The following is a 24,676-nucleotide window of genomic DNA, read 5'->3' as shown; positions in this document are numbered from 1 at the left end:
AAGGTGAAACTGCTGTATAGCTTTGTGAGACATAAAAAGCATGATTGCGCAGAGTGTGGGACGTAGCGTATCACATACACTTTCAGATTATGAGGTTCAGAGATAAGACAAAAGCACTCTGATAAACAAGGGCGCTCCGGGAGAATTGGGAGCTCTCGCTGGGAGACCGCTGGACTGATCAAACCAAAGATTAGGGCGGTTGTGATTTACACTACGAGGCATAAGTAGTGGAATATTAGCTTAGACACCGTGCATGTGCCCTAGTCACAAACAGGCCTGTGCAGTCAAGAGTCCACGCCCCCATCACTTCCAGTAAATACAATTTTGGGGAATAAAGTTGGAGAGGGAAGGAAAAGGAAAGGTGTGATTTCACAAAAATCCTGTTCTTGCATACCGCCAGTCTTTGGGCGTAACCCTAAACTAGTCTGGCCTCACCAAACACGCACCTCTTCCTGCACAGGACGGAAATGGCTGCCACTCTGCTGCTCTTCAGGAATGCAACGGTGCAGATGGAGGCCAAGTTTACTCTGTTTCTTCTTTTCTACTCGGGTGCTTAATTGTCTGTGACCTTTCATCAACTCAGGAAGGAAATAAACCGTTCTTGGCGGCGCAGTTGTCCGAGAAGCTGCCGCTTTTGAATGTTAACATTCAATTAACCTTCTGTCGAGAAACGGAGGAGCATGCTTAATGATGAGGCTGTTTTTGAGCTTCTCGCTGCACTGCACATCATCCCCAATACCTGCAGGTATTTAGCAATCATTAATCAAGACATGCTCGCTTTGCTGAAGTTACATTAGATGTGCATTAAACAGTCCCTCTGTTGAAATTCGGCCCCATTCACAACAACGAGGAGAGATTTCACACTCGCACATATCCAAATACAACCATACAGGCAGGTATTGAGACATTCTCGCATTTCTATTCTCTGTTGTAAATATTGGACACAGATGTTGTGGTCATTTACTGTGGAGAGTTTAGGGTTCCTTGGTATGTGTCTTGTTAATCTCACGAGTCTACAGAGCTTTCAAACTTTCCTTTATTTTCCATCAAACTTTCCTTTCTTCCCCCTGCCAAGTTTGATACACGTAGCTTTTGCCATTTCTCTCCCCTTCCACTGAGAGTAGCTCTTTCATGAGATACAAAAAATATATTAATTCTTTATCGAGGCTGGATGGACAGGATTTTTTCTTTTATTCGAAAAAAAGCCAAAAACCCAAAGTCAAGTCAAACATGAGGTCATGGAACGTTTTGTCTTTAGTCTGATGTCTGGTTATATGCACCAACTTTCCCTAATTTAAGTTTCCATGCAAAACTATGAACTGGGAAAGGCCTTTGTGTGCCGAAGTGATTTTCTTCATAAAGGAGTTCCAACTTCAGAGTGCACATGTGTTTCCAATAAAAAAGTCCAGTTTGCGTCCAAGGTTGGGCCCCTTCACCACTTTGAAAAAGAATCTGCAAAGGCACCACGGGCCAGCGACAAATGGAAAAAAGGAGAAAGAGTAGTTGAAAAAATTAAGGGTGCAGAAGTGAAGATCTCCTTGTGTGCAATCACAAAACACCAGTTTGCTTTCTTTTGCAATTAGCATAAAGCCTTTCAAAAACGACATGTTTAAAACTTTAATCTGTTTCATTTGGACATTACCCTGAAACAATATGCACATCGTACCATGTGCTTTAAAGTGACAATTGTACAGGGCTCTGGAAGAATAATTTAACCTCCCGATGGAGTCAGCACCTAACAACTGCTCTCTCTGTTGGTAACTGACGGCCTATTCCCCTCTCAAGCTCTCAGTTGCTCAAGGGGCCACACCAGGGGCGCACATGTAATAGAGCCGAGTCTTGGATCACAGTGCTGAAGAATGCTCTGGGAACGTTGTATATACAGTGGAAGAGAGAGCGATTCTCAATCCTGGCTTTGATGTCTGGGGCATGTAGAGCAGTGCTGGGTACGTTCTCTTTGCAGGACTGTATAAAGAGAATGCAAGATCGTTTCTTGCAGGTGAAAGTCTTCATCTTTGGATGTCTTGTGGGGCATAGTGGTGCCTGTCAGAATAACACTATGTCTCCTGCACAAATTTACCAATTCAGACGCATCAAAGAACCATCTGAAGAGGCTCATAGCTAAAGCAATAATAGATTTAGATTGATGTAGGCTTTTTAGAAGTGTAGGGAATGTATGTGGTAACAGTGTTAAAATTAATAGTTCACCCAAAAATTCAAGTTTCGTCCTTATTTACTGACCCTCCTACTGTTTCCAAAAATGTACACCAAAAAATAAAGGCGCTTTATGATGCCATAAAAACATTTAGTAATGAACAAGGTTCTTTAAGACTGTAAAATGTATGAAAGAAATGGTTCTTTTAAGAACTTTCGAATGGTTTAAGGAACCAAAAAACTTTCTATGGCATCACTGTTAAGCTGCGTTTACACCAGACGCGGTAGAGGCGGCAAGCACGAGTGATTTCAATGTTAAGTCAATGTGAAGACGCGGCGCGGATTTAGCGAGGACCTCGCTTGGAAGAGTGTCAGTGAGGACATGGGGCAACCTGGTAAGTTGTAAATAAACATTTCACTTTTGAGTCACGTGACGTTTATTGACCCGCGCCGTTTATTTTCCCCCTATAGTAAGGTGACTAAATACAAACCGGTAACTTTCACGATAAATGCACAATCAACATCAGCCATCCTGCAAACAGACAACCGCATAGCACTTGCCCCTCCCACAAATAGCGGATTTTGCCTCTGACGCGCATCAAATGCTTGCTTTTCCCGCGTCTACTTCGCTCTACACGCGCGAATGCATTCAAACTGCTCAAGCTGCAAACTAGGCGCAGTACACGCAATTTTGATGTCTGAAACTCGGTTGTTGTAAACGCAGCATTAAGAACCTTTAAAGCACCTTCTTTTTTAAGAGTACATGACTGTTTTTTTCCTATGGAACAAAAATTTGATATTTCAAGTATCAGATGCTCTTCTAAAGCCATATGATAGCAACACAGAACAGAGTTTAATGATTGTTCTGGTGCTGATAATGTTTTCTTCTTTAATGAGTTTTTCATTACAGAACTGTGGGTACTGGAACACTGAACTCCAACTGAACTCTTATTTATGAACAAATCAGTCAAATCGGTATGATTTGTAAATCCGATAAACCGGTTCATTGAAAAAACTGCCTCAAATGAACAACTCATTCACTGTTCTGGTTCTCAAGTTCAACTCACTGATTCAATGATTCTGTCACGGTGGTCCTCGTGTTCACAGCACAAAGGATGGAAAGATTATTAAGTACACATGGACTTAAATTACACTCTTTTGTCACACAAAGAAATCGTATGTTGTGCAAGTTGCATTTATTACTTTTACTAAAAAGGATAGTTCAACGAAAAATAAATCACAAAGGATGATATTTTGAAGAATGTTTGTACAAAGCAGATCTGAAGACTTTTGCACAGTATTGTATATGGTTACAAATATATATTTATACAGTTTTGGAACAACATGAGAGTGAGTAAATAATGACAGAATTTTCATTTTTGGGTGAACTATCCATTTAACAAAGTAAACTAAATCATAGTTTCAGATGAGAAGGGATGATTTTCAATTTTGGGTGAACTATTCCTTTGACATTTTATTCCTTTATGTCTCTCTAGAGTGAATGATGCTGTATAGGAACAAATCAAAAGGGTGAAAAAATTGTTTTTATGGTCTCTAGAAGAGCAGAGAAGAGAGAAAAGGTGATGCAGAGAGAGCAAAGATAACCCTGCCTCTCCAATGGCTGGTTGTTCATGTGTAAATGGTCTACCTATCTCGGTCAGGTACTGAGACTTGAACATGCTCCCTCCCCTGTCTGCACAGCAGCGCCCGAGGCTGAGAAAAGCCTCCGACTGGAGCACCTCATCTCCACATGGGTGCTTTGATGTGCGCTCACAAAACAGCCCATGTCATTGCGTTTGAAAGCTCTCGTTTTCCACGACACCGACACACAGGTTGCATTGCTCCTGGCATTCCAGGTGCTGCCATGTGTTAATCTCAGAGGCCCGGTTCCGCATCAAGCTTGCCTTCTCACACGGGTCGGCTTTGAAGAGCTGTCTGATCAAACCGGTGCTTAACAACCCACACATCACTGGCAGCCTTCGTAACTAGCTTTTTTATTCAAAACGGGCACAACTTTTACATCCCGACTCGTTTATCAGCAGAGGCAGGTGAAGAGCTGGCAGACGGGGCAGACATCCTCACAAGGACATTTGCAACAAATCCCGTTAAGCAAATAAATGCTGGGACGCAGACAGAGAAAAGGGATAAAATGAAGATTCACTTCTGAACGGCTTTCAGGCTGCGTTTGGGTCAGAACAGATGCGGCCGACAACAGTAACGACAGTCAGACAGTGAAGTAATGAAATCACATTTGCTTTCACTGGCAGATACCCAAATGATTATCCACAGTCTTACCTCATCACACACAGAGGTCTGTATTTCACAGTGATGGATGCAGGGAATGTAAAAGGCTTCGCAGCCTAATGCATCGACAGATTTAGATGCTGTGCATCATCTGGAGATAATCGGAACATTCCATGTGTCTTTTTAGATGATTTATATCAAAATAACTCCCAATCTTGAGAACTTTAAAAGCGTTGATGTTCTCAGCCACCTGCAGAAGTATACAAAAACTGAAACTGCGACGCAGGAATCAATCTCTAGTTTCAGCCCTGAGGGCAACAGGGTCGTTTGAACATATTCCTCTGCTGTGACAGCACCCTACCGGACCATCAGGGACCAAAAAGGATTTCTGTTGTTACTTTAAACAGCATGACACAAATAAATATCCCACTCAGACGTGAAGCCTAGTGTCTCGGGAATACTAGGAACTTAGAGAAGGGAAAATAATACTTAGACAGTCTTGGAAACGCTCTAGGCAGACAATGGCTTCAGACCAGGCCAGCAAAAGTGTAGGGTGGAAAAAGCCTCTGTCTCTTTTGGGCTATAAATTATAAAAATATCTCTTTAAATCATGTTGTTGTGATCGCTGTGTCTGATATAGCAAATATAAGCCTGTAAAGTAGGGGTACAGTAACAAAACTACGCTGCAACTGCAACTCCGCTAACTTTAAGGGCCCTATTTTAACGATCTAAGCGCATTGTCTAAAGCGCACAGCTCAACGTCTAAATGGGCGTGCCCGAATCCACTTTTGCTAATTTAAGGACGGGAAAAATGGTTTGTGCGCCGAGCACATGGTCGAAAAAGCGTTGTTTCTCAGCTCTCATCCCCTTTAAAAGCCAATTGCGCTGGTGCTATGTCTAATCCCTATTTAGATGACATACTTTGTAAACTAAAAAACTAAGTGGAGGAAGAAGATCCCCAGTTTAAGATTAATGTTAAATAATTGTGTTGTTTTTCACTTGTATTGAATTTTTTTTTTTTTAATTAAAACCTTTAAAACCCGTTTTCTTTTAGTCACAGAAGTAAAAAAGCAGGCTTTTAATGCTTTAAATTTATGGCTATCTAATATCATCAACAATTATTTACAAGTATGTAAGAAAAGGTTTGTACTCTAAAAATACTTTATTTGTAACAAACAGGAGATAAAGAATTTAAAAACAGCTCTACGCACATTTCAGCACTTGGACAGCGACATCAGTTTTTTTAAGCATTACTTAAAAATGTTTCTCATCCCACCATATCCACAGGTACAGAGTCAACATATAAAATAAATCCGTGAGGTAGCATTTAAAAAAAACACTTACACCACTTAAACATTTAAAAACAGATGCATTTGTTTAAAGCAAAGCATTTATTTACTTACCAGGCTGCAGGTGAAGCAGCTCTTTGTGCCTTCTAACGTCTAATAATCGGTCCTCATTTATGTCCAAGAGACTCAATAATAATCTTTTACATTCAATCCTTTAATCTTTCATATTTAAAAGCGTTTTTGTGCTGCTGCGCATTCATGTATGTGATAAGCAAACCCGTGTTGTCGTCCCGTTTATAGGCGCATATTACTTACGCGCCTATTAAATAACAAAAAACATATTGCGCCTGGACTTTAGACCAGGTTTTTGTTGGTCAATGGCGTAGTCTATTTTAGTTGCCTTAAAATAGCAACGCGCCAACAATGCGCCTGAACACACCTTGTTTTCAGACCAGAACGCCAAAAGGGGGCGCAAATGCATTTTCTATTTAAACAACGTGGCGCTAAATGTGAAAATGATAATTGCGCAGGGTGGAAACTAGCAAAAGACACTTGCGTCACGCATTGCGCTGCATTGCGCCGGTTGTAAGATAGAGCCCTAAGAGTTTAGCTGTAAATAACAAACATACATTATTTTGACAGGTGAGTAGAACTTACAAATGTAAGATGAAGTCCACATAATATTAAATTTTAAAAACTGCAATTTAAAGATGTTTTTTCTTGACATGTTTCATACGCATCGTCGTAGGAGTGAATGTGAATCCAAAACTATACAGACTGTTATGAAAAATAAAAGAATTAGAAACTAATTGAAACTAATCCTATTCTAAATGTGCATTTATTGTGTAATGCATTATTTACAGTTACTTTTGTAACTTATGTTTGATTTTATATGAAACATATTAGGGTGGTCCTAATTTTTCAACTTTTAAAAGTTCATGATCTCATCCCACCAATATGTTTAAATAAATAAATAAATAAAAAATGGGCAAATTGTTTATAAAAATATTAATTCATATTTAGAGGTTGCTCAAGATCAGAAGAGACTGAAATAACTGGAACCCTCCAAAAAGCAAGTTTTATGTGTGTTGTGCATTTTTAAATGGTACAGTTTTTGCAAAAACATGTGAAATTTGTGATTTCGGAAATATTCAAAGGCAACCTCTAGATATTGTAGGAACAGTTTAAAAGTTTGCACAGTGTGGTTTTTATTGATATCCTAACACATTTAGGGGAGTTGTGATAGTTGTGAGTGAGAGTTGTGAGAGTTGATAAAAAAAAATTTAATTACTGGAAGTATGATATATCTAATTTAAACATGCCCCCCCCCCCAAAAAAAATATTGCTAGACACTATTTAGGCCTGAATCAGACATTCTCAGACAAATTGCATGGTTTTGAAATTATGACCTTTCGACCTCTTAGTAAGAAACACTACAAAACAAGGGCCAGATTTATTACATTTGCATTTATGCATCTGGCTAATGCTTTAATCCAATGCAACTGCATTCAAGCAATACATTTATATCAGTATGTATTCCCTGAGAATCAAACCCATGATGACCTTTCACTGCTAACACAATGCTCTACCAATGGAGCTACATCAATGAAACATACAAGATTAACCCTGTAAACAGATTATGGAGGATATAACCAAACCATCCATCTGTCTGTTAAAGCACTGCATGATGCTTTTATTACTGATTGCAGGTTTGAGCACCAACCTGTGCGATTTTCACCGAGTTCTGAGTGGCACCTCCAGCGTGGTATTCAACATTGAATTTCTTGATGATCTCTTCAAACCTAATGCACAAAAGAGAAATGAATACAGTAAAAATATTAAAAACAAAACCAAGTAAAAAAATTCATGCATGCACAACAGAATAGAATTAGATTTTGATGGAAAGCTAAATGAGGAGGTTTATTATTTAACACAGTCCATAATAAAAGCATCATCGATATATATATATATATATATATATATAAAAGATTAAAATGTTTATGCATGCACAGAAATGATAGTACACAATAAGACCGGAAAAGTATTAGGAGGGGTTTTTGACAATATACTGCATAAGGAGGTTGTATTTTTAACAGGTCTTGTCCGGAGCAAAAATCGCAAGATCACAATATCACCCAGTGGAGATGCATCGAGAACAGGAAACCTCAGACACTGTAAACAGGAAATAGAGGACTTATGCCGCAGGGCAGTGAGCCTTCTGAGAACGTGTGCATGTACTGTACTTCTGCACGAATCTCTCAGCATGTAGAGACACGTGCACACACGCACACACCAAACGACCCACACAAAGAAAACAATCGACCTGCCCGATGTCTGGACATTACAGAGGAAAGCATTCAGCGCAGACCTGTGTATGCAACAGATTTGAACAGCATGCAAATACTGTGAGTCACTGAAGGACGCGACCTCCCGTGGCCCCTGCACTGAATACACAAGCGGGATAAACAGACCTTGTGCAGAAACACACGCTTTCGTGTTTTCATCTGAGCTTCCCGTCACATAGCGCTGACGTTTAAGACTGATGTCCGCTAAGAGATAAAGCTCACAAATGCAAAAACAGAAAACAAACCCTAATGTGGGCACGAAAGTGAAGATGAAGGATATAAACTATTAATCTAGCACGAAAAATGAAATGACGAAACATTGACAAACATATAATAAACTATTTTTAGCTAAGTTGATTCTTCTGCAATCCGATTGCACAATGTTGCGGAAAATTGCAGGTAGATTTGTAAAAATTGCTGGCAGGCTCTTTGAATTTCAAATGCATTTCAGTGGCAGTGGCATAATATTATATCATGAATTTTAAATATACTGTATATTTATTGCTGGTTGTCAGTTAAGGAATACTCACCAAAATCTCTATTATTATTGACATTTAAATCAATGTGAAATCAATGGCTAAAATTAAACTTTGATGCTCATGAGACTTTGCCTGGATTTTACAGACAGTATCAATATAAGGCAAAGCTTATGCCATTTTCACGCACTGTCAATACCAAGACCTCACTGCTATTTTTTTTTACAAATACCAGACAGGAAAGTTATAGAGCACAACCCTAACTAGGTGTGGCTACCAATGCATTACCAAAACAATCTCTGACACCTATATATCATGTACATTCAGAGAAAGGCAAATACGGCATTGATGTACCAAGCCTACAGAGACACTGGCGCACAAAAGCAGCCTTGCACAATGATTCATGAAAAGCTTATCATGTTCCATTAACACAGAGTGGCCTTGGGGCGCTGAATGGGCCACCCTTGGCTCCCAGCACTTCCTCTGGGAGGAGGGTCAGCTCCCTCTCTGATCTGTCACTCCTCTTGTGACACTGTCAGAGGGGAAAAGCCCATCAAGCAACACTTCATATTCAGCCAAGGAGCAGGAAGGAGCAGCGGGGGACCGGCTTTAGCGAGGAAAGATCTCACATAACTACACATTTAAGTACTTCCTTTAGCAACAGGAGCTCTGCACACTTGGCAACAAAAGGCTCGGGCTGAGGATGGCTGGCATGTTGAGGCCCTTCAAGATGCTGCCCAACAACAAATGCACCGATTTCTCACTCAGCCTTTTGAAGCTTTTGTAAACAGTGGAGTGACACCTTCAGGGAGCATGATCATGTGCATCCTCCTCTGGTGTACCTCTCTGTGATGCCTCTTAAACCCTGTCCACATGGCACTTTGGTCCAGAAAATGTCAGTAAAATTGGCAGAAAACAGGCTTCTGTGTGAACACGAACGCGTCCCGTAAATGTTCTGGAATCGCTCCTGTAAAGAGGACCTAGTAACTGTAGCGTAACATACAGGGAAAGCATTCTGTGTGAACAGAAGGACTCGTGTGTCATTGCAACCAGAAGTTATGATTTAAGACACGGGGATTTAAGCGCAGATCAACATTCACAACGAGAAATCTCGACAAAATGGACTGAAGCGGAGATCATTCACCAGCATGACATAACCGTGCATCCCAAACTCCTTATGATCTTGTCATAAACAAAAATGCATGCACATGGTTTCTCGAGATAGAAATTATGGATAATTAGCAAACTTAATTAATGTTTTTTTATGGGATCTTTGTGTGTGTGAATGCATGCAAAGATTCCGAAAATCATTGGCAGTGTGAATGAACCAAAAAATCTGGAAGCATTTTCAGTGTATTTTCCGTAATCTCTGTGTGAAAATTACTCTCAAGGAATAGGTCAGCAAAATACTCGATCATTAAAGAGCTCAAGGTACGAAAGGTACAAACCCCAAAGTAAACGATGACACGAGTTATCGTCTCCAAGTAAATCTATTTTTTTGGGCTACAACAAAAACACGGATTGTAGGCAACAGTTTACGTCTTGGGATTGGTGTTGTAGACAAGACCGAAATTATCATAATTCCTCCCACTTCGGATTTACAGCCTGTAAGTTAACTCCTGTTAGCATTGCATTGTGACTGAATCCTTTAAACATGGTAAGGAGCGTCACATTTCCAGCTGACGTCAGAGGTATTCAGGCCAATCACAACGTACAAATTAGCTGGCCAATCAGGAACAAAGAGCTTTTCAAATCTGTGTGTTTCTGGAAGAGAGTAAAATCTGGAGCTACAAAAATGTACGGTATGTGGAAAATAATGTGTTTTTAACCATAGCACGCCAACACAAAAAAGACGTTGTTTTTTTAGCAATGAAATAGGTGCTCTTTAATTAAAAAAATGTGCACACATAAAAAATGTTCCAGCAGGTGCCTGAACAAAAGATAGGATATGCTCACACCATTTTTTGCTTCCAAGAAAATGTCATTAACTTATTTACATTATGTTTTGAATGGTCCTTGTCAGACATCAGAAAGTTTTTCACATTATTTTTAGTTTTAAATGATTTCTAATGTTTTGGCTGCCTGATATAAACCATAATAACTAGCTTCCGGTAACAATGCCATCTTGGACTTATGAGAGTCACTGCGCAACGTAACTATGGCAACTAACACTTACTACCCTAAATCTCTCATGATTAGTGTGAGTCCAAGATGGCGTCATTACCGGAAGCTAGTTATTATGGTTTATAAAGTTTTAAATGTGGATAATTTTCTTACAAAAATCGCATTAATTACCTGCAGAAGACCTTTATTAACCAATTAGAGCCGTGTGGATTATTTTGTGAAGGATGGTTGCACTTTTGGGTGGTCAGAAGGTAAAGTCAGAAGTTGTTCCCTGATCCCCGTTTTCTATCTAAGCTAGAAAGAGCAAGGGCACTTAATTAAATAACTCCAAACATATGTATCTCTGTTTGCTTAAGGTTGAGTAAATCATGAGGTAATTCTAATATCTGGCTGGAGTAACAAAGACCAAATATTTTTATTCACACCATAGCAAAAACTAAATCAGCAAATGCAGTTCACTGCAGCTTACTCAAGCATGCTGTTCGTTCATAAACGTCTTTGTATCAGGTCATAACAATTAATGCAGTTTGCAACATCCCTCTGCTGCTTGAGTCAGGGCTTAGTGCAGTGGCCGGCAGCGCCCCCTGTCTGGAACAAGGGACCCTCATCTCTACATAGCGTGGGAACAATATACACACTTCCTCAGCACAGAAAGAAAAAAATACTAACCATTTTGACCACAGTGCGTGGGACTGAGCTAAGCAAGTCAAACCACGATCATCCGTACACAAACACATTTCCCTTTTACACACACAGAGACACAGAATAAACCTCTTGCACTTTCTGCCCAGTGCTCCACTGATCTTAGTTATGGCCTGAAATGGGTCAGGAGAAGAACTGGATGGGAGAGCTGCCACAGCGCCCAGTGTAGGGTTACAAAGCAGGGCTAAAGACAAAACACACACACCCGCCCCTTAGAGAAAAACTGCACACACAGTAGAAACACTCACAAAAGAAGAAGAATAAAACTACTATGTCCTGGTGGTGCAGCAATGCATTAAACACTCACAGTGACCTTGCGGACAATATTATGCAACTTCACTGAATAAAGCAATGTGGAAAACTTGCATAAAAATGCACAATTAATTAATTTAATTGCATTTATATTAACGAACATTAACAAATGCTGAAAAACTATAATGCTTATTGTTAATTTATGTATTTATTACGATAACAAATACAACCTTATTGTAGAGTGCATTCAATACATTTTGGGTGGCCTTTTTATATAATGCAAAATGTTTTAGCAAAAAATATTTGTGTAACTATTTATGGTAACTACCTTGTAATATTGTTATATAGGTGTGAATAAAAAATCTTTATTTGTTTTAACTAGATATATAGCTAGGTGCTCCTTACATGAAATATTCTCTAAGAAAAATCTGCTTGGCAACAACGCCTGTCTGGAGGAAACCATGCTTCCTTTTCACCTCAGAACACGTACCGAAATTTAAGTATCAACAAGAGGCTGCAATGAAAAAAATATAATCAAAAAATAACCACCAAAGCCCAACAAGGAACATGTGTGAACATTATTGATCGAAAAAGGCGATATTCACAACTGTTTACTTATTAACTCGGCAAAGAGAAAAAGCAGTCTACCTCACAGCAGGAAGTAACGCCCGCAAAGCTCAATATTGACGGCAGTTTTATTTATTGTATAGCAGCTAGACTGGAAGCAGCTGATGTGGCTACATAAGCAATTCACACAAACAAACAGTGATCCTGCAGGGACTGTTCATCAATGGCCACAGGCAAACACTCCTCTACACACAGCCTTGTGTCTAGGCACTCCACGAACAACATCAAAGCCGCACTCCGGTCAGATTGTGGAAAACACAATCAATTGTGAGAAGCTTCTTATTTCAGAAATGTAAATTGAGCGGCAGTGGAGTGGTGACAAAGGGAGTAAGTGGTACAGTGGGAGGTGGTGTGGATCTAGGCATGAAAACTAGGTTTGAAGTTGTGTAGACGGAGTTGTTGGAACTAGGGGAGAGGTTTTCTATTAAAGCTTCACAGAATACTGAAGGCAAAAAAGTGCAGGTTTCAGAGGTGGTTATCACACAAAGTCTGTTACAAAGGCTCATCCGTTCAATATACAGTAAAACCCGGGAGACAATGCACGATTTTTGGCTGTCCAGGACGAAAAATTGCTATGGTGAAACAATTGTCGCGATTTCTGTGATCGTGGCTCTTCATCGGTGGTCCTATGTCGTACAGTGAGAGAGGTTCCAAGATGGCCGCCTTCCCGGTCTTACGTCTAAAGATAGCCTATGATCGTTTTCTGACAGTGTCAAAAATTCAGCATGATTAACGCACATTGTGATTGCTGCTACGACCTGCATACTGGTATTTGTTTACCACATGCTGGTGACGTTGTGCTAACATGTGAAGCAGCTGGTGAAGCCTCCGTGTCATCATCGTGCAGTCTACATGCTTGTCTTACCCAAGTTTAAACGATCAATGTCGCACAGTGTGATAAGGTAATGATCTTATAGGAGCGCAAAATTCCTGCAGTGTATTCAATGCTTTAGGCAATTTCAAATAATCTGTTGGTCTATGTCAGGGGTTCTCAAAGTTTACATTCAAAGGTCCAAATCTGGATTCTCATCATTTTCATAGGTCCGGAAAAACTTAAATCATTTGTTTATATAACAAATCAACACAAATAGTTTGGGGAAAAACATAAGTGTATTTTGCATTTAAAGTAATTTTTTTTAAACAAACACAAGAAATATGCCAAAAGTAACAAGGTGCAAAATACAAAGCAACCTAATTAGAGAAATGGCACAGTTTGTTCTACATCAGATGCATAAACCATGGCAAAAAAAAGTGTGGTTGTAAGGCAGAGACACTGACCAAAATTAGGGGTGCACCTATAAATTGGCTGATGATGCTTGCTTTGCTTCTCAATGAATTACGGTGAAATGCCGCTACATCCAAAAGCCAGGGGGCGCTCTCGGGCAGTAACTTAATATGCGCTGCAGCCGAAGAACCAGGCACACGCAGCTCCAGGAAATGTCTTAAGGATATATTTATATTGCTGTTCTTCAAACATTTTCAGGTATTTCATGATAATAAAGAATATGTATAAAGATTATGTATGACGAGTGTTGCTTTTTTAAATGCATGTTTTAAACGACTCAAACCATCAGTGATTTCAGATTGATAAGGACTTACTGATCAAAAGCCGTAGTACATGAAGTAGCTGTGCATAATATCTGGGTGTGATGGCTACAGCGTCACACAGGACATTTTTTAAAAAACTTGTTTTATTTTCGGACCAGAAATACTCTTAAGAAAAAAAACTAAACGAATGGTTAACAAGTTTAATATGCATTTGTAAGTAAAAGTAGCAAATGCACACATTTAATCAATCACATAGAAATTAATGCACTTGTAATATGAAGTCGACGCGGGTCCGGATCAAGTTCCCGTCGGGTCCGGATCCGGACCGGAGTCCGGACTTTGAGAACCCCTGGTCTATGTGAAAGCGTCTCTTGGCTAGAATTCAAGCCAGTGCTGCATTATAACCAGGGGTGCAACAAAATATCAATACACGTGAGTATCATGATAGTTTGATTGGCAATACTGTACTTTTTCTAAAAATGCAATATTGATAAAAAAATCATACAACATTCATGGAAGTTTTTTAGTTTTGTTTAGAGCAGGGGTCTCCAACCTTTTTGTGAACAAAGACTGTCACAATGGATAAAACAATCTAGAGGGCTTCTTTTTTTAGTCTACGCAAAACTTTTATGTTTTACTAGTTGATTTAATTTAATTTAATTTAAAGGTGCTCTAAGCGAATTGACGCGTTTTAGACCATAATTTTTGTTTCATACAGTAAACATCTCCTCACTATCTGCTTGCTGCCTATCCGCTGATCAAGCTGTAAAAAAAACGCGATCTCTGTAGACAGCCCAGGCTTCACAAACGGCAATAACAACATAGTGGCCAAACCTAGCACCACAAAACAAAACAAAGTGTTTCAGCCAATAAACGACAAAAAGGATTTGGGGGTGGGGGTTGGGCGCGTTCATGAAAGCACGGAAGGGAGGGGGAGGAGTTAGCTATGCTCCATCTGTTTGAAAACAATTCAAACGTCAACAAAAACTAACGTCTTGCAGATTCGCTTAGAACGCCTTTACCTTGTTGATATGTTTTATCATTGTTTCAAATGGTAACAATGGTAATGCTAATATTAAACATATGAATATTAAAATTGAGACTATTAAAGGCGGGGGGCATGATCTCTGAAAGCCAATGTTGACATTTGAAATCACCTAAACAAACACACCCCTACCCCAATAGAATCTGGATCTTCTTTTGATAGACCACACATACGCAACCCAGGCAACGATGTCAGTTAGTAGACATGTGCTACAAGTGTGTTTTGGTAGTCGGCCCGACTCCCTTTTGCAACGTGTTTTTCAAAAATCATGCACCCTGCCTTTAATAGAATGTGCTTTGGCGGGCAACTCACAGACTTCGTGCGGGCAACCTGGTGGCCATGTTGGAGACCACTGGTTTAGAGTTTACATCCTGACCACTAAATATTAGGGCTGCACGGTTATGACAAAAAAAATCCTATTTGATGATTATTTGCCTTGATATTGTAATTGTATGTTTAAATTCCTAAAAAAATGAAAAAACCCAATGTATCAACTCATTTTACAGTATCGTAATGTGTCAACATTTTGACGCGCAACCCAAGTTATGCTTATCGTAAAGAGAGATTCTTTGCTGACATACAGCCCTAATTATAACATGTATTATATTATATTATCTTATCTGAAAGATGTATGGTAATTCAGTTTAAGTATGACAAAGTAAAAAAATATGGTTATCTCCAACATGTCATTGCAAATTCTGATGATTTAAATGTGTCACTTTAATGAATGATGTATTTTAAGATATGTCCGTGCAAGTTGTTTTCAGTTTGGACAGCCCTTACATTTATTTTACTCTAGGACTGGTCTAATCCCTGTCAGGGAAACCGCCCCTAAATAAATTATAAATTCACATCCAAACCCACTTGTCTTCTCCAGGGTCGTGGGAAGGCTAGCTAACTAAATCGTTGTAAAAAAGTGAACTTTATAAAAAAGTTTTGTGTTTACCCACACAAAATATTACGCCAAGAATAACATGTATTATTTCTGGTGGGGGAGCTGTTGGCTCACAAGGACCCAGGTTCAAATCCATTCTGTCATATTCCCCCTAACCCCTATTTTTCTCTCTGCTCTGTGCTGTCCTATAAATATAGGCATATAATAAAATAATGAACGAAAGAAATTCCTTCATTCATAGCATGTAGCAATTAAGCACCCAGTAAATTTAACCACAAGATCCACGGTGGATCTCGAATGTGGCTAGGCATCAAGCTATTAAAATTAAAGTGAGCACAAGGACCACGTTTCTTCTTTTTTTTTGGGAGCACCAAATGTTCACTTATAAAGAGAGGGGCACGGTGAGGAATGTCAGACTGCGCTCTTTGAAATGCCTTACCACAAATGTTACAAGAGCTGAAAAGAATGTGCTTAAACATCAGATTGATAAAACCAGAGGCAACATGTCTCACATATGCTTGTGGTTAGACGTATTAAAGCAAGATGAGTGTCTGAGTGATGGGAATACAAATACGACTTTAAGACTAATGCGACACTAACTAAAAGTACACTATATTTAAGCAATATCGATTGAGTATGTATGTGATACAGCTCTGTATTTTAATCGGCCACTCTACGAGACACAATGACCGTAACTTCCTCAAAAGTTGACACATCAAGACCTCTGATCTTTGAAGGGAATGATATATATTATTCTGCTCTTTGTTTTTGTTATTGTTTATTTACAATAAGAAAAGGTGTAGATAGATATATATATAGATAGATGGGATAGATAGGGATACAGGTCGATGAGGCAAAAGGAGAGAGAGGAAAGAGAGACAGAGAGAAGCAATGATGCTAAACAAAACCAGGTCAAGTCTTCAAAATTCTTTCAGATGGAGCTTTGAAGCACAACAATCACAGTTAATTAGATCCAGAATATCATCCTTCACTCCAATAACATTGTTTTTGTCAAAAGCACTGGATACAATTAAACAAGAACAATGAGACAGCTCACTCTAAATGCCAAAGTGAGTTGCAGACATTGTTTGCACAGAAGACCTCAAATGGAAAAAGAATCCATCTCTTCTTCACTAATGCAGGCCATATCCTAAACACGACAGACAGCTCATCACAGACCTGCTGCCTTCTTGACAGCCGACACCACGCACGCTAAACATACACGACTAACAATAACAATAAGCGCTTAAAAACTCATTAGCAGACTATTATAAAACATCCTGTCAGAAAGGATAGCTGCATCCAGATAGCAAGTTACAGATTAGAGGTTTGAAGGAAGACACACTGGAAGGGCTGTAAATAAAACAAGTTGAGCAGCGTTCAAGTCCCTCAATGATTCACACGGAGCCTATTTCTTGAAGAACTGTTCTCTAGTGTTTTGACAGTGCGCTGATCAACCCATAGTCGAGCTACGACTACAGCGACTCCACCGATTCCTCTCCAGGCGTCTGCGCTCGTAACGCCAATGCCAATATGTTCCCGACCGAGGATGTGTTGTACACCAGAGAGGACAGCTGACAAATAAATATAAGCCTTTTTGTCTGTAAACAAGGGCTTATGTAAGTCCAGAGCTCCTTGAGGAATCAATGGAAAACACTCAAGGGTGCAAGCTGAGGAGATCATAAAAAGCGCAGAAAAGCTTTACTAGGAACAGTTTGTTTTGTGAGTAATCACCCCAGCGAATAATAAAGTGCAGTGCTTGTTGAAGTGTACGCCAAAATGTTAGGATGCGGTGAGAAACCATGCATTAAGCTGTTGTAGTGCTGCTTCTAGTGGAAAGCCTAATCTAATTTTTATCAATTGAGAAATTGCTTTCAGAGCACACGGTGTTTGCAAATGTGATACGTGACGTCCAAAAGTTGTTAAGGAAATAGTTTAACAACAATAAAGACCATGGTTAGTTACTCGCCCTCATGTTCCAAATGTAATAGTACTGAATGTACGGGTCACTCTTTTACAAACAATTACGATTGTTGAGGAATGGATATAAAAGCTCTAGGAGGAGTTGCAAACACACCAACCACATCACTGAAAGATCTAAATCAAAAGAACAATTGGGTACTTCTTAAAGTTCAATTTCAGTATGTTCCTAAGCCTCAAAAACATAAATAATAATAATAATAATTTGAATTTGACTATAGTGCACTGCAAATAGTATTAATATCATACTTTGTTGTTATTTTGAGCCTAGAATTATAAATTCACCTTTAATAATTTGGAAAAACATTCTGCATAACATCTCAGTAACAACATTACATTAAAGAGCCCCTATTACGTTGCTAAAAAGAACGTTATTTTGTGTATTTGGTGTATGTGTTTGAGTGGTTTATGGTTAAAAAACATTTTATTTTCCACATACTGTACATTACTCTTTTTCCTCTATGCCCTGCATTTCTAAAACACAATCTACAAAACTCATTGTTCGAGAAAGCGTGGTTTGCTCTGTTTGGCCAGCTATCCAGTGTGTTCTGATTGGCCGTGCTGGAAATGTAACAATCTTTACCATGTTTGGAAGATCAGCTCTCAACAGGAGATAATATCGTCTTTACTGCTTATCCAACAGATTGGAAAGGTAAGAATACTAAATCATAAAAACATGAACTTTTTTGATGCTTAAAGTAGGCGGTGCCTGCCGTCGCCATCTTGGTCGCTTGTTACAGCGCATCACTCGCGGATAACTGAAAATGGGTAAAGAGATGGGATGTGGGTGAAGCTGGTTGCAGAAATCACACCTGCCTAGCTCGACTCTAGTGACAGGAATGGGAGTTCACCCCTGACTCAATTGGCCATGCCCTTAAATATGCAGAACTTTAAAGCTTAATATAATTTAAACTGATTAGTTACAAAAAATTCACCCCCCTCACAGTTGTCACGAAGGGCAAAATTAGCTATACAGACCAAAAACTATTTATGTACCAGGCTGTAAACATTTTATTTTAACATGGAGGTCTATGGGGATTGACTCCCTTTTGGAGCCTCTAGCGGCCAGTCGATCAATTACAGTTTAAGTCACTTCCGTATTGGCTTCATCAGAGAGATCAGAAGGTTGCCCCTCTGTACTAACACACACTTACACACAAAAATAAATGTAAAATCATGAAAAGGAAAATAAGACCTCTTTAAAATAACCATGACTTTTTTTAAGTGTTTTTTAAAAATGAGTGCGTTTACATGCACAGTCTTACGCCGATTATGCTTAATAAACTGATAACACGTGGGGTCATATAAACGCGTAAAACGGTTTTCTTTAATCGGGGAAAGCCCATAAACAGCGTAAGCAAAAACTGTTTGGCACAGGTAGTTTTTTGCTAATTACGCCGATTTTGAATGTGAACTTCATTATTTTTTTTTATTAAATGTACCCTTATAATCTTGCTCATAGTAAAAAACATTAACCTCCCCCATACCTCAAAACAAGCTCTATTCACTTCCTATAATTAGGTATGGCCGAAGACGGGGCTATCAGAGAATTGTTACTGCCCAGGAAAAGATCAAGGCAATTAGCAACATGATCCAACTTCCAACAATCCAATCAGTTCTTTATAGACAAAATCAAGTGTTGCCCTAATTTTTTTATCATTTCAGAAGCTGTTTTACATGGATATATTCACAATATGGAAAGAAGACAATTGCTAGTTCCGTTTCACGGTAACTTTAATATGAGTGACCAGATCATTCTTCAAAAATTCTCTTTGTATGGTCGACTGTGGAAGCTAAATCAATTTTAGATCAACACGAGGGTAAAAAAGTGTTTCCATTCAATTTTAAAATGTGGATAAACCTCACCTTTTAATAAAGACCAAAAGCATAAGCGGATGTGAGGTGCTATATCTTCCAGCACTGCTCAGGAGACTTGTCTGGACCAGGATGTACAGGGATTAGGTGAATGTCTATACAGTACTTTCTATTAAAGATTTATATAGCATCTGTTATAGCTATTGAGACACAAAAAAGCTGCCTTGTTTTCCTATTTGAACTCTGATTCACTGTTGAACATATTTTGCAGAGGCCGAACCTAGAATGGGCCAACTAATGTCCTCACACACAGTATATGCAGGCTTACAAGCACACACACACACACACACACACACACACACACACACACACACACACACACACACACAGGATTAATGGCAGGGAACAAATTTAACCTGTTGTTGGGTGGTCGTGAAAAGTCCGGATAAACTTTTGACTGCCGAGCACGTCTGAATTATGAAGTGAAATAGATGGGTTCATTTATTTGGAAATGCTCATACCAGGTGGCAAGAGCGTGGGACATTATTAATGTAGCTGTCATGTAAATTCCATATAAACACAAGAACAGAGAGGAAATGTACAATTTACAAGCATCTTACTGACCGAATCCACAAAGCAGCCATTCATTCGCCAGCGCCGCGCGTTTAAATAGAAACAAGGTGGTCGATGGTCGTACGTCATCGTTACCCTCTCAATAAACAAGTGAATTATACAAGCCTGTTAGAAAACCGACCCAACGTTCTGATTTAAGATAGCAAATGTACGCTTTAGAGAAAGAATAAACAAACAAGCCAACATATACATTTGATGCTTGTTTTGAGGTTGCATTTGTTAAAAAATTACACACAGCTAGCGTAACTGCATTTAAACGCCGTCGGCAAAACAAGTCTACGTATAAACAAAATGCAGCAAATCTGAAATCTATCAAATGGAGCTTAAGGCATCACATGCTGATCTGAGGTCTCTGAGACCCGGGGAGCTGCTGTGACAATACAGAGCAGAAAGCTGTTCTTGCTGGCGGCTGGGCAGCATCTCTTTCTCTCTCTCTCCCCAGATGAGTCATTAACAGGCAGGCAGAACCAAGTGTCCTGGCTTTAAATGCCACCCTCTAAAAATAAACCCCCAATTGCAGCCTGACTAATGTCTCCATCAGTATTCTCTGTTCCAGACCCGTGTGCTGGCTTAAACGCTAACCTGTGCCGAGCACTTGCCGCAGGAGGTGGGCACCACCTTGACTTTTCTTCATGTTAATCATAACACTCCTGGAAATTTCTGCCTACTTTAAAACAGAGATTTTTTCAAGCCCTGATTTTTTACACATACCTTGAAGGGGGGGGGGGGGGGGGGGGTCTGTTATATATTTCTGTAAAAATACAATTTAAAAATAGCAAATGGATAAAAATGTGTAGAAAACCTTTTTTTCCTTTTATCCAAGGTGACCAAATAGACTTGTAATACACCTAAATCTACAACACTAACGCCGCATTCAGACAGCCAGCGATGTCTGAATCGCTGCTCATCGCCTGCCGCTGGTGGTTGATGTCGCTTGTGGGTGTTCCCACTTCTGGTTGCGTAGTAGTGTGACGTTGTAAACAACAAATCAGTGCTCCAGTTACTTCACTCCAATTGGTAGTCGCTCGTGAAACTCGCTGCTAATTTGCATAAAGTTAAACTTTTCTCAACTTTTGTCGCGTGACTCCGTCGCTAATCGCGCCTACATTCTGTCGCCAACGGTCACGTTCGCTCGTGTCGCCGGAAGTCGCCCAGTTTCCATTGAAATGAATGAGATCGCGTCGCTCTGCTACTGCTTGTCGTTGGCTTTCTGAATGGGGTGTAAGGGAGAGTGGGCACAACCTAACGCTTTTTGGTTTTGGCTCAATCATTCAAAAATATTTGAGTTTGGTTAATTATATTTTTACACAAGCAACACAAACATCTCTGGTACAAATTAATATTTGAAGTTTGTTTCTAGTACTTACCATTATTGGACAATTACAGCAAATGTGACAGAAGTGCAAACGTTACAACTTACCCGATAGGTGGGGTTCATTGTAACAGGCAGGGGGTTAGTTGTAAAACTTGCTAAAAAATAAGTTTGCAGGCAAATATTTCAATACTATTTTGTCTATATACTTGAAGTGGATATTGTTTATATATCTGTCTATAATAGACAGGTATCCACACTGTATTCATTCATCCAGCCTTTTTCTAACCATAGTTCAATTATAAATGGATACAAATGTCTAAATATGTGAGAAAAAGAAGCACAATTATGACAAAAAAAAATGTTTTATATGTGACCCAGTCTATAATAATCATACTACAGTTTCAAAATCAAATTCTGAGATAATGAGTTTCAAAGTCTGATTTTAGCCATTCATTTCATTAAGATTTCAATCTTTGATGTGACCTTATTCAATCAATATTAAAGATCTGAACAAAAATAAATTTGACAAACGATTTTTGATAAGACTTGTTGGCAGCTAGCAATCATTTGTGTGTAGCCTATTTAAAACAACGTCAAGAATTACGCTAACGTTTGCGGTTTTCATATCGTAAGTGCTGAGGGGTTAGTTTTAACACAGCGTTACAATTAACCCCGCTGGGTCAAAATATGTTCAAGCCAACCAAAAAGGTTGCTAAGAGCTGCAGACATATTTCAAAGTGATGCTATGTTTTAGTCAACAAGACAATGATTAATGTGACATAGCATTGGATTTGGTATCTTACACACCCAACTTAGAAACCGAAAAAAAAAAAAAACATATGATGAAAAAATGTACTTACATGCCACTTACATTTACTTACAAAACACTTGTTCATAACTCTCTGGAAAAACATTATACATTTCCAATAATTTGCGGGAGATCATCTTTTGGCAGCGTGAACAAATACCGGAAAAGCAAAAAGCTCAACGTTGGGCAAAAATGTAAACAGTCCGTGTTACAACTAACCCTGTGTTAGTTTTTGCCCCTCGCACCCCTATATATTGTATTAATAATATAATACATAAAAGTGACACCTTGAACTTTTCTTTTGCTTATTAACTGCATTTTAAAAGTATAAAAGGACTTGATGGGTCACAAATGGTAATTTTAACTACTGTAGCTGCATTTCTATACTTCACAAACTTGGTCATCTCACATACTTTTGGCATTTCAGACACATACCTATACAAAGGGGAAAGGGCAGATCAGATTTCAGAAGCAAATGCATCTGGGAAAACGTAAAGAAGTGTAGCAACCCACAGCTTAAGAAACCCAAACATGAGAGATAAAGAAGAAGATGGATCTTTGAAAAGTGTGAGGGAGGTGTGATGGGGTTAGTCTGAGTCGAGGGCGATAAGAGCTGTCCTTTCAAATAAAGTTACGTAAAACATAAAACAGCATGGTTAAGGCAGCCCTCGTGTGAAACGTGGTGGTTGACGTGCACGCACGCACGGCCCCTTGCGTCCGGATCGCAGCCAGACAGAATGTCTATGGCTTCCTGTGAGGGCCTCTTCCCCACTGGAGCGAATTCACCACATTAATGGAGAGAGATGGAGAAGACTTAATAAAGCTTGGTGGGACACCTGCTCCTAGCCATCCACACTGGGGAATCTGAGCAGCCTGGGTGTTTATTTCACACAAGGGGACTCCAACGGATTGGAATCGAACACACACACACACACACACACACACCCTCGCTTGCACACAGGGGCTCATAGGATTCGGGCCTGAATAACTGTTTTTCAGCACCTTGGAGCACAGACGGTGAGGGGCCCCTGCTCTCAGAGGGCTTAAGGAGTCCTGCTCAAAAGCAGCAGCTGCCTCGGGACCTTTCCCCCTCGCGGGGGCCCGGGGGATCACGTGGCTCAGCTACAATCAAGAGCCTTTTAACCATTTAATCATTTAGCAGAAAGCACACACATATCATTCTCCACCCTAAACAGCTGTCACGGGCCATCCTGAACCGCTGAAACCGAAAGCCGACATTAAGTGCATTAAAAAATGCTTTGAAACGAGTATTTTTGACACTAAAGCATATCAAAAGATGCTACTCAGTCAATGTCAGGACTAAAACAGAATCAGTTTACCAAACAATCCAACATCGTAATGCACACGCATGTAAACATGAATACAACAACCTTTACAAAATAAAGGGGAGAACTAAAGACATGTGTTTGACAAAGCAGAGCATCTTCATTTGATTACTCTATTGAAAATCACCTGAGAGGAGAGTTTTCCATTTGACAGACACTAAAGGTTATATTTAGACAAACAGCTAACAGACGCGCTGGGACACGCTCAAACAATTCAGGATGACACCGAATGTAAAGGCGGACGTCAATCCTTGTTTCAACAGAGTAAGGCGCCAAGTCTGCCAGACCTTCAAGAATGAACAATGCAATCTTTCTTCCCTGTGTGCCATTAATAAACAACACCAAGCTATGCAACATGGTTTGCGTAATTGTTGTGGCAGTTTAACATGAGGAAATCTGGGAGGGGTTGACGGGTACAGAAAAACCTGGCAATAAATATTGTTGTTCCGGCCCTAATTAAATTGTTCGGTAATTTCTCAACACAAAAGACAACACAGTTTATCTGTTTAAAATCAATAACCCATTTCACGGTAAGCCACGTCTCAGCATGACGACAATGTCATTACTTATTCTGGTCTCTAAGCTTCCCGGGGTCAAATTTGTTTTTTTTTTTTATTTAAAAGAGGGAGAGACAGACAGACAGAGAGAGAGAGAGGGAAGTCAATAATAATTCCTCTTTTATAAATGGATGAATCTGGCTGTCAGGGGACAGCTTTTCAAACGCTGTGTCTCATCTCTCTCAGCGACTCTTAAGTAATGTCTACAGAGCCACTCGCGCACAAATAAGATCATTAAAAGCACTGATTACCTCTGAGCCTTCGCCACTCATCTTTAAAATATTCTTTACTCTGACAAGTGGAAAGCCAATTTAAACTGAGATGTTAAAATGACGTGCCGCGGCAGAGGCCGACTTCCAAAACAATTCAGAGGCGGCCCGTTGACTGATTACCCGACCGCTTATTTGTTTTGAAACAATTACTGGTAATCATATTGATGTTTATGCACGCTGCCCTTTCTGAGAAGTAAAACTGCGCATTGTAATTACATCACTGGAATCTAATCAAGAGGAGATAAACCT

The 24,676-nt window shown here is 39.5% G+C and overlaps 1 protein-coding gene across 2 annotated transcripts in view; it reads right to left on the bottom strand.

Moving 5' to 3' along the window:
* The window catches only part of adka (adenosine kinase a), a 168,947-nt gene that overhangs the window by 127,793 nt on the left and 16,478 nt on the right, over positions 1 to 24,676 (bottom strand). For both annotated transcript variants that reach the window (XM_065296743.1, XM_065296744.2), the window contains exon 4: positions 7,411 to 7,489. In XM_065296743.1, coding sequence (XP_065152815.1) covers positions 7,411 to 7,489 — 79 coding nt within the window. The remainder of the gene's footprint in view (positions 1 to 7,410; positions 7,490 to 24,676) is intronic.

Source organism: Paramisgurnus dabryanus, chromosome 20 (genome assembly GCF_030506205.2).
Source record: "Paramisgurnus dabryanus chromosome 20, PD_genome_1.1, whole genome shotgun sequence".
Taxonomy (NCBI): Eukaryota; Metazoa; Chordata; class Actinopteri; order Cypriniformes; family Cobitidae; genus Paramisgurnus; species Paramisgurnus dabryanus.
The sequence above is the reverse complement of the archived record's forward strand: the minus strand, read 5'-3'. Positions and strand labels throughout refer to the sequence as shown.